General features: G+C 34.5%; 1 protein-coding gene across 3 annotated transcripts; it reads right to left on the reverse strand.

Annotated features, from left to right (window-relative positions):
* Nucleotides 1-3,905: 3,905 nt before the first annotated feature.
* Nucleotides 3,906-19,793, reverse strand: LOC111891129 (peptidyl-prolyl cis-trans isomerase CYP23). Of its 3 annotated transcripts, XM_023887213.3 has the most exons (9): nt 19,534-19,782; nt 9,142-9,255; nt 8,903-9,051; nt 8,737-8,809; nt 8,559-8,648; nt 8,403-8,442; nt 7,961-8,043; nt 4,286-4,321; nt 3,906-4,195 (listed from the first exon to the last, which is right to left on the reverse strand). In XM_023887213.3, the coding sequence occupies exons 1-8, from the start codon at nt 19,657-19,659 to the stop codon at nt 4,301-4,303; spliced, it is 696 nt and encodes a 231-aa protein (XP_023742981.1). In that variant the 5' UTR covers nt 19,660-19,782; the 3' UTR covers nt 3,906-4,195; nt 4,286-4,300. The 3 variants fall into 3 exon arrangements, with proteins under 3 accessions (XP_023742981.1, XP_023742980.1, XP_052625266.1); XM_023887212.3 differs by lacking the exon at nt 3,906-4,195 and having other exon boundaries at nt 4,286-5,886; nt 19,534-19,793; XM_052769306.1 differs by lacking the exons at nt 3,906-4,195; nt 4,286-4,321; nt 7,961-8,043; ... (3 more) ...; nt 8,903-9,051; nt 9,142-9,255 and adding an exon at nt 11,021-17,605 and having other exon boundaries at nt 19,534-19,671.

The raw sequence follows: 19,793 nt of genomic DNA on the forward strand, positions 1-19,793 counted from the left end.
GACGTCAAGATTAAGAGAGCGAAAGGGTTGGAGATAGAGAAAAAAGAGGAGAAAAAATGTCATTGGGAAAGCATGACTGAAGGATCCTCGAAAAGAGGAAAAGTGTCTAGAAAATCATATTTCACTGAATCAAGAAGAGATGATGATAAATGGTGCGAAAGGTGTCGCAAAAGACACGGGGGAGTTTGTGATAGTATTTTTATCCCGTCAGAATGTTTTTAGTGTGGTAAATCTTGACACACAGCCAGAAATTATTCGGTGAGTAAACCACTATGCTTTAATTGTGGAGAAAGTGTTCACTTTTATGCGAATTGTTCGAAGGTGAAGGTTGATGTCCCGAGAAATGTTGGGCAAAGCGATCGAGGACAACCCATAGATATGAAGAAGAATGATGAAATGAGCATTGTTACGAGAGGATGAGCTTTCCAGATGACTACCGAAGAAGCTACAAACAACCCCGATGTTGTGTTAGGTACCTTTTCTTTAAACTCACTCCCCGTATATGTTGTATTTGATTCGGGTGCAACATTTTCATTTGTGTCTAGTCAGTTTGCTAAAAAACTAAATTTACCATTATCCCCGTTAAACGAATGTATTGTAGTAAAGATGATGGATGGAAGTTGGATCTTAGTTAAAAATCAATATTTAGATTGTCGATTTGAAATTGACGGGAATATTTATCCCAACAATTTGAAATCGATAACTACCAAAGAGTTTGAAGTTATCGTGGGGATGGATTGGTTGGCGGCTAACAAGGCCCGAATTATTTATGATGATAAATTACTTGTTATTGAGCCCCCGAGTGGATCCAAGATAACTATACGAGGATAAAGACGATTTGAGAATATCCCAATAATTTATATGGCACGAGCTAGAAATGATATTCAGAATGGAGGTGTGGTTTTCATTGCTTATGTGTCGCAACTGATAACAAAGAATTGAGATATAAATGATGTTAGTGATAGAATATCCTAAAGTATTTCCGAAATAATTGTCGGGATTGCCACCTGATCGAAAAGTAGAGTTTTTTTTATCGATTTGATTCCTGGATAATGTCCGATAGCTCGAGTACCTTATCGATAAATGTCATCAAAAATGAAAGAACTTCATAATCAGTTACAAGAGTTTATAGATAGAGGTTTCATACGTCCTAGTTCGTCGCCATGGGGTGCGCCTATTTTGTTTGTTAAGAAAAAAGAGGGCACCATGCGTCTGTGTATTGATTACCGAGAGCTAAACAGTTTCAAGGTAAATAATCGTTATCTGTCACTATGTATAGATGATTTATTTGATCGAATCCAAGGTGTTTCGTTCTTTTCAAAAAATTGATTTAAGATGGGGATATCACCAACTGAAAGTGAAGGAGTCAGATATTCTAAAAACCGTTTTTCGAACCCGGTATGGTCATTACGAATTTCTGGTAATGTCGTTTGGTCTAACGAACGCACCTGCAACATTTATGGACTTAATGAATAGAGTTTTTTTTTCGTTTTTAAACAAATTCATAATCGTATTTATAGATGATATTATGATATACTAAAGAAGTCGGAAAGAGCATCGAGAGCATTTGCGACAAATTTTAGAGATGTTGTAAAAGGAGAGATTATTTGCTAAATTCTTTAAGTGTGAATTTTGGCTCCAAGATGTCCAATTTTTGGGACATGATATTAGTAAAGAGTGGGTACAAGTAGATCCTACGAAGATCCAGGAAATAATGAAATGGGATCCTCTGAAAACCCATCAGAAATCCGTAGTTTTCATGGATTGATGGGTTATTATCGACGGTTCGTAGAAGGTTGTTCTTCGATTGCAGCGTCGTTGACAAAGCTAACAAAGAAAAATGAGAAGTTTATATGGATAGATGCTCAACAACTAGTATTCCAACAATTAAAAGAGACATTGTGTCAAGCTCCGATATTAACTTTACCATAGGGAGAAGATAACTTCGTTGTTTATATTGATGCTTCACGAGTCGGCCTTGGATGTGTCTTAATGCGGAGAGGTCAAGTAATTGCCTATGCATCAAGACAATTAAAACAGTCATATCACGTTCATGATTTAGAGCTCTATGCAGTAGTTTTCTGGGTAAAATTTTAGATTTTTACGGACCACAAGAGTTTAAAACATTTGTTCAATCAAAAAGAGTTGAATATTCGTCGACAGAGGTGGATGGAATTACTCAAATATTATGATTGTAAGATTCATTATCATCCAGAAAACGCTAATTTTGTTGTTGATGCCTTAAGTCGAAAGGAGAAACCAATCCAAATTACTTCCTCACGGATGGAAATCGTTAGCCGACGGCCATATTTGATTAGAGAATATATCAAAAAATAGCTGAGAGATTAGAGAATTTGAAATGTGAAGATATGGTTAGCTATATTAACCAACTAGTTGAGAATTTCCAAGGTATAAAAACATTTATCAGACACATGGATCCAAGACATGGCGAGGCGCAAAAATTATTACTTGATGATACTTATTTTATGTGTTATACGGTACATCCCAGTAGCACAAAAATGTAGTTAAATTTGAAGAAGATGTATTGGTGGACCGAAATGAAAAGAGATGTTGGAAGATATGTCGAGATTTGTTTAACTTGTTTACAAGTGAAGAAAAACAACCAGAAACTGAAACTGAAAGAAGAAGTCCAATCGTTACCTATTCCTACGAGAAAATGTTATGAAATTACCATGTACTTTGTTGCAAAATTACCACGAACATCACGAGAACATGATTCTATTTGGAGATGATTCTCTAATATTTAGTAATTTAGAATGGTGGAAAGTAAATAATCCTAAATTCTCGATTTTATCCATAATGACTCGACATTTGTTAGTCATTCTCGTCTCAACCGTGGCTTCAAAATCGGTTTTTGGCACCAATGGATGGGGCTTGGATCCATTTAGCAATTTTTTGACTCTTAAAACTTTTGAAAGTTTAATTTACGCCCAAGATCGACTTCAGGTAGTACAAATGATAATCCCGAGTGTGAAGAAGATTGAGAAACAATATAATAAATTGATAAAGATAGTTGTTTATCAATAAATATTTTAATGTTTGGATATGTTATATTTTTACTTTTTTAATATTTATAATATATAACTTTTATATCGAATTCGGATAAGTTGGTGCATCTAAACAGAGCTCAGATTAGATACCAACATGTGATGACAATATGAAGGTGCAAGAAGATTAACTCATGTGGAACTAGATACATGCTGATTTTGGATTATTTTTTTGTAAGGCTGAACACACTTTTATGGTGTTTAAACTTGATTGTAGGTGGCAAGAATGGATATGGCACTATTTTTGTTATGGTGGTGGTAAGCATGATAATATTGCATTACTATCTTTTTAGCATAATAGTAGTTGGAATATCAATCTTTAAAGTGTTAATTAAAAACATAATTTTCAGGTAAATTTAAGATATAACAACCCAAACCCATATACCCGAATAACTAGATTGTAGTTAAGTTCAATTATCAGTCAAATGTCCGACAAACAAAAAAACCTGATTAACCCAACTCGAAACCCGAATATAAAAACCAAACACTCATGGAATCCATAAGTGAGATCTCAAATTCAAGATTGTATATCATCTTTCTTGTTATGAAACACTATGATCTACCTCCTCCATGTTCCTTAACCCCTTGAGTTGATAGCGGCTCCTATGGTAGCATTTACCCTAGGAACCATTACATCACTCCTAGGATACCAAGCAAATGCAATATTATAACATTTTCACAATCTTGAGAAAGTAAGGTCAAATCTTTTACCACACAAGACAACTCTATATGCTTATTTGTGAAGATTTGACCAATCTAGAAGGAAAGGTCATGTTACAACCCCAGGAGCAGACATTTGTCAAAAAATTTCTTTGTGATAAAACCATTATACCAGAATTGAAGAAATTCAATGACATTGACAAGATAAAAGCGTCAACAACAGTCACCCTCACTCTTGTCCATTAGCATAACAAACAAACTCAATCCACATGTGTCTGCGAAATCATGTAGCCATCATCATAAAGTTTCTAGTGTATCCTATTTACCTTAAGCATGTGATATGCACATGGGTATGTCTATCATAAGCATGGTTGGGTTGTCTTTGAAGGTCAATGAAATTAGGCCCACATTGACCATTACATGTTTCCATGTAATTCGACAAATCTTTTTCTTTTTTTTTTTCGTTTCTGCAAAAATAAAGAGATTCAGGTCCTTACTTTTATATAATAATAAGCTTAAAATAACATGGGTACCCAAGAATTGTTGTTACTTCATACCTATGTCCTTTTTGGTCATGGGAAACACTTCATCCTCTGTTAACAACAAAAGAAAATAATCTCAATTCTTTTTTTTTTTATTGGGAGTGTAGTGGTAAGGAAATGTTTGAAGTTGGTTGTATGCAATAACTACTAATGACAAAATAAGAGAATCATGTGGACCCAAATCAATATTAATTAGCAAATATCTGTATGAAAATGGCCCGATAATGAAATAGTGATCAAAGAAGGCGCCAAAAAAGAAAGATATTGCAAATATGAAATGTTCCTTTGCATTATTCCATGAAAATTGAGCACCTTTTCTAGGATGTGTCATGATAATTGCAGTGTATACTATATTATCATCACCACAAATGAACTAATGGCATTGATTTGGTCTAAAAGAAACTCGTATGTTTTGCGATATCATAATAGTATTTAGATATTTGAGTAATAATCAAATGAATGAGTGTGAAGGCATACTAAGATACAAATTTATGACAAAAAGTGTATATAAGATATACATTTTTTTAGGGAATGCACTAAAATATGAATTTATTTTATATACTACAATTTTTTTTCAAAAGTACATACATGCATGCCTTAGAGACAATGTATATTTGTCCCTAAGTCACACATTGAAGTTATTTTGGGAAGATAAGGCGAAAATCTTAGGATACATTTGGTTGTCAAAAATAGTTCAGTTTTCTTGGAAAAGTTTTCAGAAAAGGAATGGAGTTTTCATTTTTAGTTTTCAATAGAAAATTTAGAAAATGTATTTTGTTAAAACTAATTGAGTTTCATTTTAGAAAGGGATAATGACTTAAAAGAGTAATATATTTTTCGATTTGTACACATTTGTCACTGAGTTTTTTTTTTGTCTACATTTAACCCTTCAACTTGTTAAACTGTCAGTCCTTATGACCGGTTGCTCTAGGTTAATCGGGAAAAATGACTTAATAGTATAATATATTTCTCATTTTGTATACATTTAGTCCTTAATATTTTTTTGTTTCAAAATAAGTCATTTTTGTTTTTGTACTCATTCAATACTTATAAATGAATTTTTTAGGTTTTTCTTACGATATCTTATGCGGGACAAGCATTGATGAGAGGTTTGGGGTTGTTGATGTTTATGTCTATCGCGATCTCGACTGTTTGGTTGTGTAGGTCTTGTGGTTTGGCTTAGGTCTTGTGTTCTAAACGTCGTAACTTCTTCATACGATATCAAATTTTAATGATCTTTATATCCACGTGTTCGGTTTTTGAGTCTACTACAGCTTTTGTTAAGATTACTCCCGTTAAAACGTAATATATTTTTACTTACCGTTTTATAAAAAAAAACATCCATACATACATTCATAAAAAACTTATGGATATAAAGATCGTAAGTAAAAATATATTACTTTTTAACGGGAGTAATCTAAACGAAAGTTGTAGTAGACTAAAATACGAGCACATGAATATAAAGATCGTTAAAATGCAAGATCGTATGAAGAAGTTATGACATTCAGAACATATGACCTAAGCAACTAAGTAGTCGAGATCGCGATGGACATAAGCATCAAAAGCCCCGAACACCTCATTAGTGATTGTCCCACGTAAGATGTCGTGAGAAAAACCTAAAGAAATCATTCATAAGTACTGAATGAGTACAAAAAACAAAAAGGACTTATTTTACAACAAAAAAATACTAAGGACTAAATGTGTACAAAATATTAAGGATTAAATGTGTACAAAGTGAAAAATATATTACCCTATTAAGTCATTTTTACCGGCTAACCTAAAGTATCCGGTCATAAGGACTGGATGTGTACAGTTTAACAAGTTGAAGGGATAAATGCAGACGAAAAAAAAAACTCATTGACCAAATGTGTACAAATCGAAAAATATATTACCCTTTTAAGTCATTATCCGTTTTAGAAAATTAGAAAATATGTTTGGATATATATTTTGTATCAATTTTAACATTTAAAAATCAATATAAAAGTAAAGCGGAACGCCGATAGGTTAGGGCATTACTGCCGGTTTGTGGTACCGTCAAGCAGGCGGGTCAAGCGGGTGGAGGTAGTAACGCACGTCAGCGGCTTTAAGAACCCGCTTCAACCAATTACTCCCTCATGCATTGAGTACTTGTACTTCTTGCTTTAAGACTTGTACCAAAATAATTTTTTATGTTTTTAAATTAGTTTGTGAATTAGTTTTGTATGTTTTTAATATTTTGTAAATTAGTTTTGTATGATTTTTATTAATTTGTGTTTATTCAAAAATTAAAAATTATGTGGGTTGGAAAAGATAAAGAAGGATTGGAAATAAAAATAGAAGAGAGAGGAGAGAGAGAAAATATGATGTGGAGGGTGAGTAGGGAAGGACAAAACTAACTTCAATACAAATTGAAAGCAATGTTTTAAAAACCGGTTTGAACCGGCCGGTCGAACCGGTTGGACCGGGAACCGGGAGAGGGAGCGGTTCAACTATCACCGGTTTTACATTGATTTCTGAATCGGATTGAACCGGCCGATTTTTAGAAAAAAACCGGTTGAACCGGTTAAACCGAATAAAAACACGTGAAAAAAAACCATTTACATAATAAACTTTGGTGATTTTTTTCAAATCTATTTAGTTTTCTCTAAATAAAAACATATAGTAAATGTTATAAATTCATTTGATGTGTTTGTATTCATCAAAAACTATATTTCGTTTCGGTATTATACTTTTTTTTTGACGTATATGGATTGATGTAAAACACTAAAACTTATGGTTATGTGTTATTTTAATGTATTTGGATTCATCTACAACTTATTTTTATGTGTATTTTTAGTGTTTGAACTTGTAAACATCAAATTCATAATTTCTATATGTATGTATATGTAGGAAAATTAAAAAAAAAATATGAAAAATATAGAAACCGGTTCACCCGGCGGTCGAACCGGTTGAACCGGGAACCGGTCACCATACCGGTTCAACTAAAAAACCGGTTTTTAAAACATTGATTGAAAGTCGTGTATAAATCTCAGCAAGTTGGGTCTAGTTAAATATAAGCCTATAAGGTGTGTGATATACGCTTATTGAATATTATAATTTTTAGAAAGATGAAAAAGACAAAAATAGCCACTTCCCTGTAAAAGTTTCTTTATTTTTTACTTTTTCCACAAATAACCACCAATTTCGCAATGGCCCCACTCCCCACCCCCACTGCCACATCACTATTTACTGCAAAATTTTCTTTTTGTATGGTCCCCACTAAAAACATATTACAAAACTAAAAAATATTATGTATACTGCAAAATTTTTATTCCTGACATATACTGTGAAATTGTTCAACTTACTGCAAAAATCATAACTTTTTATCAAAAAAAAAAACTTTTTTTTAATTTTTTTTTTTTTGTGGGGATCTTCAAAAACCATTTGTCGCAGAAAAAATGCCTAAAATAATGGAGTGTTAGGTTGAGAGAGACTTTCGGAAAAAAAAACTGTGTAAAAATGAAAATAAATCTAAAAAAATGCCTTAAATAACGGGGGCAATTTAATTTTGCAGTCAGTAAATAGTGATTTTGCAGTGGGCCCATTGCAAAATTGGTAGTTTAATTATTTGTTGAAAAAGTCAAAAAAGAAAAATGGCTATTTTTATCTTTTTTTCATAAAAATAACTACTAATGTTAAATAATTACTTAAAAAGGAAATTAAATTAATTACCTGTCTTTCAATCTCAACAGCAGAAGCAGCAAGTCTCCTCTTCAACACGGTTTTATCCTGTTGACAATTCTCCATCTCTGTATCTATCAATTAAACAAAAAACTAAATCATCAAATAAAATAAAAATAAAAATAACTAACACTTGATGGATAATATATTAAGTTAGATATTTAATTTTAGATTCCAAACTTTCAAAAAATTGGAAATATTGCCATTTTCATACAATATTCAAAAAAAGAAATTTTGGGATTCGTTTAGGACATTTTGAGAAATACTTTTACTACAATCTTTTTATTTCCCTAGAATCATATTTTTCAAAATTACCAACAAAAAATACAAATAAGAAAAATATCAGTTTTAACTTACAAATTACATAATATTTGTTGCTTTTATATTTGAAATAAAAGGAAAAGAAAAATATACACAAGACATAAGTACTCACCATAGTAGTATGTTGACAGAATTGTGATGCGCTCAGTTGGCTAAACGACGAGAAAAATATAAAAATTATAATATATATGAATTATGAAAGAATGAAGGATTATATATTTTATGGTCTAAATTTGGTGTTACAAAAATGGGAAAAAAAAAATTATACCATTACAAATATTCCTTCACGTCGAGTGGGTAATTCCTCAAGCTTCTTTAGTGTCTCATCACCTTTAGTAACTTTACCAAAAATCGCATACTAAGCAAAGATATTTACCAAAAAAGTTAATAAATTTTTCCAAAATTTTCATTTGCATCAATTCAAAGAAAGTCAACAACAGTCAAACCTCATGATCAAGGTGTGGAGCATCTCCAAGAAGCATTGAAAACGATGATTGAGCACTATTCGGATCTGAATACCTAAAAAATAATTCAAGTAGCTACATTATTCCTTTAAAGGTGCAAATAATAAAAAGTAAAGGGCATAATTGTAATTAACTAATTACTAATTACCTCCCCATAGAAAGAATTCCTCTTACATGTTTAACATCACTGAATTCACCTTTAATGGTTTTGTCAGCTTCGGTTCTTTGTTCTTCATTCATAGGAGCTGTTCTACCATTACTAACATCAGCCACTTGTGCAACAAATCCCTTATCCACCTGTTTTTTTTTTTCAAATTTTTATTACCCGTATGAAAATAGTTAATTGATTTAACTTAAAAAAATGTTTTTTTAGATTTGAGAGGTTACCCGAAAGAAGTGATTTGTATTATAGCATCCCAAACGAACAAGTTTGTAAATGTGTTCCACTGTTTGAGGAGCCACACTAGGGTAGAAACCAAATTCAATGTCCCCATAATTTGTCTACATTTCAAATTTTGACATAAATCCACATCAATAATCAATAATAATATATGATCACGGTTTATATGGTTCAAAGTGAATTTTGACAGAAAGTTTAATCAAGTTAACTTTAATCCAAGGTTGCTTTTATTTTTGTTTTGAATGTCAACACAACAATAAGCTTTTGTTCCTTAAGTCTAGAAACACCTTGTTTTGTTGCTCGACTCCATTTTCTAAAATGATGAGCTTCACAATGAGCCTGAAATACCGAATCTCTTCTTTTTTTTGCATACAATCAACTTTTTAACAAGATTTGTAATACTTTCCTAAAATGCTCCCCATGATCTTTTGTTTTCCTATAAACCAAGATGTCATCAAAGAAAACCAACATAAATTTGTATGTCCCAACGGCATTACTTAAAATTTATAGTGACCTTCTTGAGTACGAAAAGCCATTTTGAGCACATTCACTCTCTTAATTCAAAGTTGGTGATTTCCCAATTTCAAATCCAATTTTGAAAAGTATTTGCTCCAAATAATTTGTCTAGAAGTTCATCGATGACTGGAATTGGAGATTTATCGAGAATGGTATCTTTATTTAGAGCTCGGTAGTCAATAAAAAACCGCAAACTTTCATCCTTCGTAACCAATATAATTGGACTTGAGAAAGGACTTTTAGGGTCTGTTTGATGCCATGTGGACTGGGTCCATTTTCCGATTTAGTCCAAAACCGAATGTTTGTTTTGCATGGTGTCATTGGATTCTGTCCAAAATTGGGACTCGGCCCTCACAAATGCTTCAGATCCAATCCGACTGGAAAAATGGTAGTATTCGGTCCTCAAAATTTTGTGCCAATTTTGCCCTGTCAGAAGAACAAGGCAGCTCCTCTCACCGTTTCTTCCTAATTGATGTTTACTTCGTTCTCATTGTCTTCTTCCTTAGGTATGTTCCTTTGTCCTATTTGCTTTCTTCTTCGACTATTGTTGTGTACATGTTCTCAAAATTCATCCAATCCAATTGTAAAACTCAAAATCAGCCCTTAAAACTCGAAATTCATTGTTGTGTAAAACTTGAATCTTGTTGTGATGAAATCAACCTTTAAAGTTGTATGTATGTTTATGAAGTCAAACCTTATGTGTATGTTAATAAAATAAAATATTGTTTCAACAAGTTGATTGCTTTTATCATTCTTATTTGTATGAAATTAGCTCTTATGTGTGATGTGTATGAAATCAGCCCTTAAGTCCTTATGTCTGATGTGTGTATGTTTATGAAATCAGTCATTTATGTTGTGTATGTGTGTTATGAATTTTATGTTTAGACATTGCAAAAAGAGAGAAGTAGAGCTAGTTGGTTTTCGGATGTTGTGAACAAATGTTTTCTTGAAGCATGTATACATGAACTAGCAACTAACGGTCGGAGGGTAGTGGCCTGAAAGGAACCTCATGGAATGTAGTTGCTGAAAAGCCGAAAAACGAACATGACTTTGTAGTTGAAAAAAAACAAATAAAATGTCATTATTACTACTTGAAAAGCAAATATGCAGTTTGGTTGAAGTTCAAAAACAAAACTGGGAATTTTTATAATTCTAAAACAAACACGTTTCATATAACAGAAGAAGAATGGCAAACGGAGGCAAATATATTCTTTTATTTTAAAACACATGATTATTTTGTTTTAAAAGTTTGATAATATTAATAATTTTTTCAAGCAGTTAAACATGATGGTTGACAAATTAAGAAGTATGCTGATAAACCCCTGTTGAATCTATCGTATACTCCCGACATACTAACAAAATTACTTGATAATATTAAGATAATTCCCAGTCATTCGAGAGGAAAGGGGCTCTCCAAAAGAACAAAGTTCTTTACAAATTAATTCTTAGATACTGACTCTCTAAAACAAAGGACTATATATACTATTACTAGAGACAAGACAAAAGGGAATCACAGCCAACATACTCAGGTGCTCTTCCCACTAACAAAACAGCCAATAGCAACCATAATACCATAAAAGACCATTCTACCCCTGGCCAAAAAGATAATCGAAATGTGGGGGCTTATCAATACCGGCCGCCCAAACTTTCACCTTGTCCTCAAGGTGAAGGAAAAAATGGGCCGCCCTTGTATTCCTATTCAAATGTGGCTGCCAAAATGAAAGGTAAACCCGAAGCAACTCAAACTGCACATGTAACATCAATAACTTAAAAGAATATATTGAAATTTCCGCAAACTTCTTCTTAAGAGACTCCTGTTGCTGTTGTTCTCCTTCCGTCTCTCCAAGTTCGAATCCTTGTTTGGTGGCATGCCCTACAATCACTTCCTCCACTAGCTCTACTACACCCATTGGCTCCAATTCTTCTAGGATCATTTTGACAACTTCATCAGCCTTCCCATTTGTATTACTCATCACACCTGAGGGGAAGTAATGGTATTGAAAACTGAGACCCTCCCTTGGTGTCTTCATCACCTCAAAAACATTCTTGAATTTATGTGGGACTTCACTAATGACCTGTGCATACTCACCTTTTTTCATAACCTCCAAACCATTCTCATAAGGATTCAAGGTGATGTACAAGCTAACCCCACCAAAAGTAACTAATGCATTAAAGCCCTTGCTACCTAGACTTGCTAGTTCAGCTTCAAGTCCAAGATTTGCTTCACTTCCACTTCCATTTGTCCGAGGAAACTTATCTTGCAGCCACCTTAACATCAAATCTTTGATAACAACATATTTTCCCTTGCTAACATTATCAAGTATTTCTTTATCTCTTTCTTCATCAATCACCGTTAACCCAAATCCAATTGCATGTTTTTCATGCGTTGGTAGGATCAGAACAGATGTGTCAGCATTAGTTTCCCTTCGAGTTTGAATAAATCTCCTATAATTCATAAGGTATACATGATTTCCAGCAAGGAGTTGGTACTCCAGAACATTCTTCTCTTCATGTAGCTCTAAATTCCACCCTACTTCATTAATGGTATCCAGGAACTCATTTGGGTTTTTAAGGATTTGTTGAGCAGCAACGACTTCAACTAACCCTTCATCCTTACCAATGCCCCTGTTGCTTGCATACACACATGACAAATGGCGATTATGTGTTGCTGAATTAATCTTCGTAACGACATAAAACTTGGATATGTTGTTGAGGCAGTTGCTAACAGGAATATCTACAATTCTATGGTTTTCTCCTATGGAAACAACATGCTTTGTTCTCTTATCCGTAAGAGGGTAAAGTTGTAAAGGAACCAGACCTGGTGTACTCCACATAGTAGGGTAAAAAGCAACATCTCTTATGAAACCCTCCAATTGACGGCTAAGTCCCAAACAACATAAGATAGAATGCCATGATGGCTGGGGGGACAACTGCCCTTCCTGTTTAGTTGGGTATTTAGGACTAATACCACAACTACCTGCATCTTTCAACCCCGACTCACCAAGTAACTTTAATAGCTCCCTATAAAAACACCATTGGTAATGGAGAGTCGTGATAGATTCAAAAATCTTTCGAGAGTCTGAAGCTGCTGCTGGTAACTGTGTCGCAGGTGCCAACATAGAGAAATAGCTTGTCTCCAGTTGTAGGGCTGAATTAGTTACCGCCAATTTACTTTCTTTTGGGCTTAATTTACGTTCGTCATTCATAGTTGAGGCCGTCGTATGACCTAATTTGTGAAGCCCCATTCTCAACATTCTAATTTCAGCCCATATATTTTTTTTCAGCCCATATCGGTAATGACCTAATTTCAACGGAACTGTTATCTCCCAGTAACGCAGTTGGCATTCCGTTCGCATTCCGTCTTGTGAAAACACCCATCGCAACAACAGGTTCATTCCCGCCTGGTCCGGCATTGAATCAATCGTTCCTTTCCTCATTGATTGAATTCCCGACAGTGGTGGTGGTGGCGTCGGCGGCGGTGGTCTGTAGCTATCGAACATGTGCACCTCCATCTTTCTATCATATCGATTTACGCCTCTTGTATTCAAAATCGCTGCCCCGCTGCTGTACTTGGACCCTAGAGATTGTGGAGACGACGGTTGTGGTCTTGGTGGTGTTGACGGTGGAGACGCCAGCGGCGGCATGTTCCGCTTCTTGTGCAATTCTTTCGGGTTCAAAATGAATCCCATCGTTCCTTCCTTCAATAATTCCTGTTCCAACAGAGGTGGTGATGGAAATGACGGCAATGGTGTTGGTGGAGTCGTCAGCAGAGACAATGGAAGTTGTGGTGTCGTGTTGGGCTCCAATTCCGGCTCAGACTCTTCCAAGGATTCTTCTTCCTCCTCATTGACCGCTTTCTTCTCCTTCAAGGTTGAGTAATAAATCTGTCTCCACTTGGCCTTTTTCATGTTTGCTATCTCAGCTTCTGTCTCTTCCTCTCTCTTGATCTGGTTCTGCCGATGCATCTCCATTATCTTCACCATCTCTAGCAACTTTGTTCGGATAATCCTCAGCTCTTCCTGGTCCTTTGCTTGTTGTTGAATCCACAAAGATTGTTGTTGTTGTTGTTGTTCATTTGCTATCATTCTTTCCCCAGCATCAACTACTCTGATACCATTTGATAGACCCCTGTTGAATCTATCGTATACTCCCGACATACTAACAAAATTACTTGATAATATTAAGATAATTCTCAGTCATTCGAGAGGAAAGGGGCTCTCCAAAAGAACAAAGTTCTATACAAATTAATTCTTAGCTACTGACTCTCTAAAACAAAGGACTATATATACTATTACTAGAGACAAGACAAAAGGGAATCACAGCCAACATACTCAGGTGCTCTTCCCACTAACAAAACAGCCAATAGCAACCATAATACCATAAAAGACCATTCTACCCCTGGCCAAAAAGATAACCGAAATGTGGGGGCTTATCATATGCCCCTCCCTTTCCCAAATATATGCACCTAATTATTTGACGGGGCGACCTCGACCGGTTACGATAGTTGGGGACCATCTCCGACACTCTCTCATCCCACCGAAGTGTTTACTACACATGATTTTGAGGATAGTGAGAATGAAGACACAACACCTTAGATGGATGTCTCAGCCTCAACCTCAACGGTATCCCCACTTACAAGTCTCACCTGCAAGTGAAGAATCCTCTGATCGGTCAAAAAACAAAGGAGGAAAACAAAATGCACCCAAGGACACTATATGATGACTTAAGAGAAGTTAGAAAGGAAATTGTCATTCGTACAAGCAAATAATCTTGACAAAGAGATGGACGAATGTATGAAGAAGTTATAAGGCTTGGAATAGGGAGAATTTGATCCGAAATACACTACTGCTCTTATGTTATTCACTTAAAATGTTGGTAATCGGAAATTTTGGTTACGCTTCAAGCCATCGACTTGTAAGTCGTGGCACACAGCAAAGAAGTTTGGATTACTTGGTTGATTTTAGTATGGGTTAGAATCTTTTTGGATTTATGTTATGGTTCATGTTATGGATTTTTATGTTTAAGATTGTCATGTATGATGTTTACTATTGTTATATGTTATGGATTTATGTTAAGGTTCATGTTATAGATTTTTATGTTTAGGATTGTAATGTGTAATTTCTATTTAACATTTAATAGGTCACTTATGGATAAAGAAGGTGAATTTTTAGTTTTCCTTATACTCTTGTGGTACTAGTTGAATTTTTATGTTTAAATTTTCTTGCCAACTTCTCTTAAGCCATCATCTAGTGTATCTTTGGCTGCATTTCGTTTTCCTCTCTTGTTTTTTGACCACCAGAGGATTCTTCACTTGCAAGTGAGACACTTGTAGGTAGGGATACTGTTGAGGCTAAGGTTAGGATATCTATATGAAGTGTTGGATCTTCTATCTCAATATTCTCAAAATCATATGTAGTAAACATTTCGGTATGATGAGGGAGTGTCGAAGATGGTCCTCAACTGTCACAACCGGTCAAGGTAGCCCCGTCAAATAATTGGGTGCATAGATCTGGGAAAGGGAGAGACACACTTCTTTAATTTGTCAACCATCTTGTTCATTGTTTGAAAAAATTATTAACAAAATTATCATGTGTTTTAAAATAAAAGACTATTTTCGCCTCCTTTTGCCATTCTTCCTTTATCATGTGAAACGTATTTGTTTTAGGGTTATAAGGATTCTCAGTTGTGTTATTGAACTTCAACCAAACTGCATACTTGTTTTTCAAGTAGTCATAACGATATGTTTCATTTTTTTTTCAACTACAAATTCATGTTCGATTTTCAGTTTTTCAGCAACTACCCACCCAACTGTTAGTTGTTATTTCTTGTATACATGCTTTTAGAAAACATTTATTCACAACATTTGAAAACCAACTAGCTTTACTTCTCTTTTTTGTCATGTCTAAACATAAAATCTATAACACACATAAACAAAATAAGGGCTGATTTCATAACCATACACATATATACACATAAGGGCTGATTTTATACACATACACACATCACACATAAGGGTTGGTTTCATAGACATAAGAATGATAAAAGCAATCAATTTGTTGAAGCAATATTCTATTTTATTAACATACACATAAGGTTTGATTTCATAAGCATAACACAAATTTAAAGGCTGATTTCATCAAAACAAGATTTGAGTTTCACACAGCAGTGGATTTCAAGTTTTACACAGCAATGGATTTTGGGTTTTACACAGCAATGGATTTTGGGTTTTACAATTTTGAATTGATGATATTTGAGAACATGTACACAACAATACTTGGGAGTGAAAGAAATGGGAGCAAGGGAACATACCTGAGGAAGAAGACAACGATTAGGAAGAAACGACAAAAGGAGTTGCGTTGTTCTTCTTCTTGTGTTTCTTCTAATAGGGCAAAATAGACACAAATTTGAGGACTGAATCCCACCCTTTTTCCAGTCGGATCGGATCTATCCGACTGAAGCATTTGTGAGGAACGAATCCAAATTTTGGACCGAGTCCAATGACAACATGCAAAACAAACACTCGGTTTCGGACCGAGTCCGAAATTCGGACTAGTCTACATGGTATCAAACAAGCTCTAACTTAGTCAGCAACTATTAAACGACCCCTTTGTTTTATTATGTAGGCTTCTAGCATCTCTTTAACCAACTTTTATATCTCATCCTTTTGGAACGGTGGATATCTATATGGTCGAATGTTAACTGGTTCTATACGTTCTTTCATGAGACACCCAAGTCAACAGGAAGGTTGGAGATAAGGGTAGGCTTTCTAATGACGCAAAGGAAAGAAAGTACATGGGCTATTTTGTTAATTTTTAGTAGTTAAAGGGAAAGTAATATCATTACCTTATTTAATTACTATTACCATATCTTAAGTAGTTGCTTAATTCACAATAATTTGCTAGTTCAAGTCTAGATAAGAAAAAATAAGGGGAAGGTGGGTTAGATGGGCGTCTAGAAATTATACGCCTTTTTTGGGTTAAGGGGATACCATGTGTCTAGAAAGTCATGAACCCTATCCCATGTTTTGTTTTCAATAAGAAGTTCCAATTTGGTTTATATTATAATCCCTCTGGGTTCTTGAGAACTCCTTCAAAGGTCTTTAGTATTTCATAAATGTCCTTTGCATAAGTGGGTATGTTAATGGGTCTTCATCTCTTCTAAACAATCCAATTCGATCGCACACCTTGTTTTTCTTGTTTTATTGTCTTGATATAGCTTTGAGAGATACTAAAGAACGCCTCAAAGACATATTTCCTTGCCATTTGACTTGTTCCCCTTGTCATTCAAACTCATTGTTTGAGTTTGCCAATTCACCTCCATTGGACCTAATTAGGTCAGCCATTGTATATCAAGGATTATAACGGAATTTGTTAAGAGTAAGGTAGAAAATCCTCTATTATTTTAATCCACTGCATCCATACTTTGACTTTTTACAAATTCCTCGAGCTCCTACTTCTTCGCCTACTCCCATAGACACACTACACCTTTCGTTTGGACTCAAATTCAAATTAGCTTTACAAACCAATGCATTTGAGATAAAATTGTGAGATGCCCCACAATCTATCAATACTACAACCTTTGATGATCCCATAAAGCCCTCTAACATCATTGTTCTAGGTGTAGTAAAACCAATTACTGAAGTAACCTCAATTTTTTCTTTCTTGATTACATTAGACGATTTCACTTCATCTTTCTCTTTTTCTACATCTTCATAATGTTGATGATTTTAGTGTCATCCATATTTTAGTGTTGTTTTAGTGTTGTCAGGATTCTATTTGAGACAAGTCATGTACCTTTTAGTTATATTTCGACAATGGAGGTGCACACTCAAATGACTTAAATGGACTTGGGAACACAGTGGTCCGGCAACAGCGCCCGTGGTAGGGTTTCAAGGGGTAGAGCCCCTGGCGGTCCAAGGGACAAGCCGAATATTTCCTGCCAAATGACCCAAACTTTGTGTCCATTAAGTGGGAGCAATTTTCACCCTTAAAACCATCATCTTCTATGTATATATATAGAACACTAGAAAGTTGCAGAAAAGTAAGAACATAACAAAGACTGTTTTCTTCTCTCAGCAAAGAAAAGACATCGATTGCAAGGTATATTTCTGTGTTTCAGAATTGGAATAGGCATGTATTCCAAATCGATTTGATCTTGGATTAGCCCAAATCGGATGATCATGATACCCTAGGCAATTGGGTCGAAATCATAGATTCTGGAAAGTGTTTCTCATACACGATCCTTGATTCATCCAAGCGATTTCATTGATATTCGAAACCCAAAATCTAACACATAACCTTGTGTTTTCTAAACTTTCTTGGACAATTATGATATTAAGCTCTTTTTGCTGCTATTCTTTGTCGGAAAGTCTTTTGAATTCGTCTTTGAACTTGTTTTCTAAATTTGTTTTTCCCACATTCTCTATCACTAGAATTCTCCTACTCTCTTTTAGAATTGTAGAAGGGCTTTATATTTGTACCTTTTTGAATTATTTTGTTCCTTTCATCTCCTCTTTCCATTGGTTTCTGTAATCCATTTGGAGCTAATAAACGAACCTCTGCCCTAATTACCTATGGTTCTAACAATCTCACTCAAAGGTGTTGCTAACAGTACAAATTTTCGTTTGTATTCCATTACCAAAGAATCTTATTTAACTACTAAACTGATTGAGAATTAATTTCTTCAAATCTTCCCGGATTAAATTACATAAAGATTGAATGCCTTTATGACATCAGACACTCTTATTTATATCCCTTCCTTGGCTTCTAGAATATAACCACTTATGTAACCGACTAATACAAAATGCAGAGACAAAGTAAACAACGCATTTGACTTGAATTACTATCAGCTTTGACTAAGTGACTATTGCATTGACCTTCTTGAGTAAAGTATACCTCAAAGGTGATCCAACACTCCAACACTATGTTTATGTCACCCAAACACACGCATGTTGAGTAAATACTTGTTACAATATCGTTTTGGAATCAAACCTGAAACCGAAAGTGATCACCTTTTTCTTTTATTGCAAATTCTTTTCAATTAATTGCTCTAGTTCACTTCACAATCAGCAGTTTTAGTCACATAGTTGATCAATCACTCGGTTTCTTTTCACAATCAAACATGAAATTTGTATTCAACCCTAATAAAATATATATGATACTGTTGGGTAAAAAATAAAAATTGTAATTCTGGAATTAAATTGCAAATAGAAGGTAATTTCAGTGTTGAACAGAAACATGACAAAAGACCCCTAAATGAGAGTCGCCTTACATGTTCAAATCATAGAGATTTAAAATCACAACTTTATGGCAACAAATTGCATTCAGGAAAAAGTAATCATTAGATCATAAACTCATAGGCACTCTCCTAGACTGAAAAATGGATTAACTTTTCTTAATGAAACCTAAAAGTATGAGAGAACAACACTAAACCAGAAGTTAGCACATGTTTCAAGTAATCAAGTGATCAAAGATCATGTCTTTGGCAAAAGGTCGAAAATAAAAGAGTGAATAGTGTAGCATTTATTAAAAAAAAAATTGTAGTTGTGAATTTAACCCAAAAAAATCTTAAGATAAACCCTAAACCAGATGCCAATACGCGATTAACGAAGTAAAAACTGGTTAAAGATCCGATTCACCCGTTATGCAATTAGAGTTCTTTAGTAAAAGATGTATCTTTGATCATCCCCAATTTGGGAAATTGAAACAGATGAGCTACATTTGAGGATTAAACCCAAGACACGGCAAAATAACCTAACCCAGAAGCAAATACATGATTATCAAGTAAGCATTGACCAAGATTCACACTTTTGATAAGAAATTGCAAGCAAAACGATGTGTTTGTGTGATTTGGAGGAATTAAACCTGAAAAACCACGCGAGCTGATCCGAGTAGCGAGTCTTCAGCGGAATCGGCGAACATGGTGGAGAAAAAACAGACAATAGAGATGGTAAAACTAAACAATATCCGATTGGGGAACAATTTCTTCATATCTTTTGACTTGTGAATGTTGGCGCCCGATTTTACGATTTCTTGGAAACGAGTATTGAGAAGCAGATAGATTAGTCAACTACAATTCATATCGCTACAGTGCTATATGCCTATATGGTTTTTTCTCGATCATC

This window comes from Lactuca sativa, chromosome 3, assembly GCF_002870075.4.
Source record: "Lactuca sativa cultivar Salinas chromosome 3, Lsat_Salinas_v11, whole genome shotgun sequence".
Classification (NCBI taxonomy): Eukaryota; Viridiplantae; Streptophyta; class Magnoliopsida; order Asterales; family Asteraceae; genus Lactuca; species Lactuca sativa.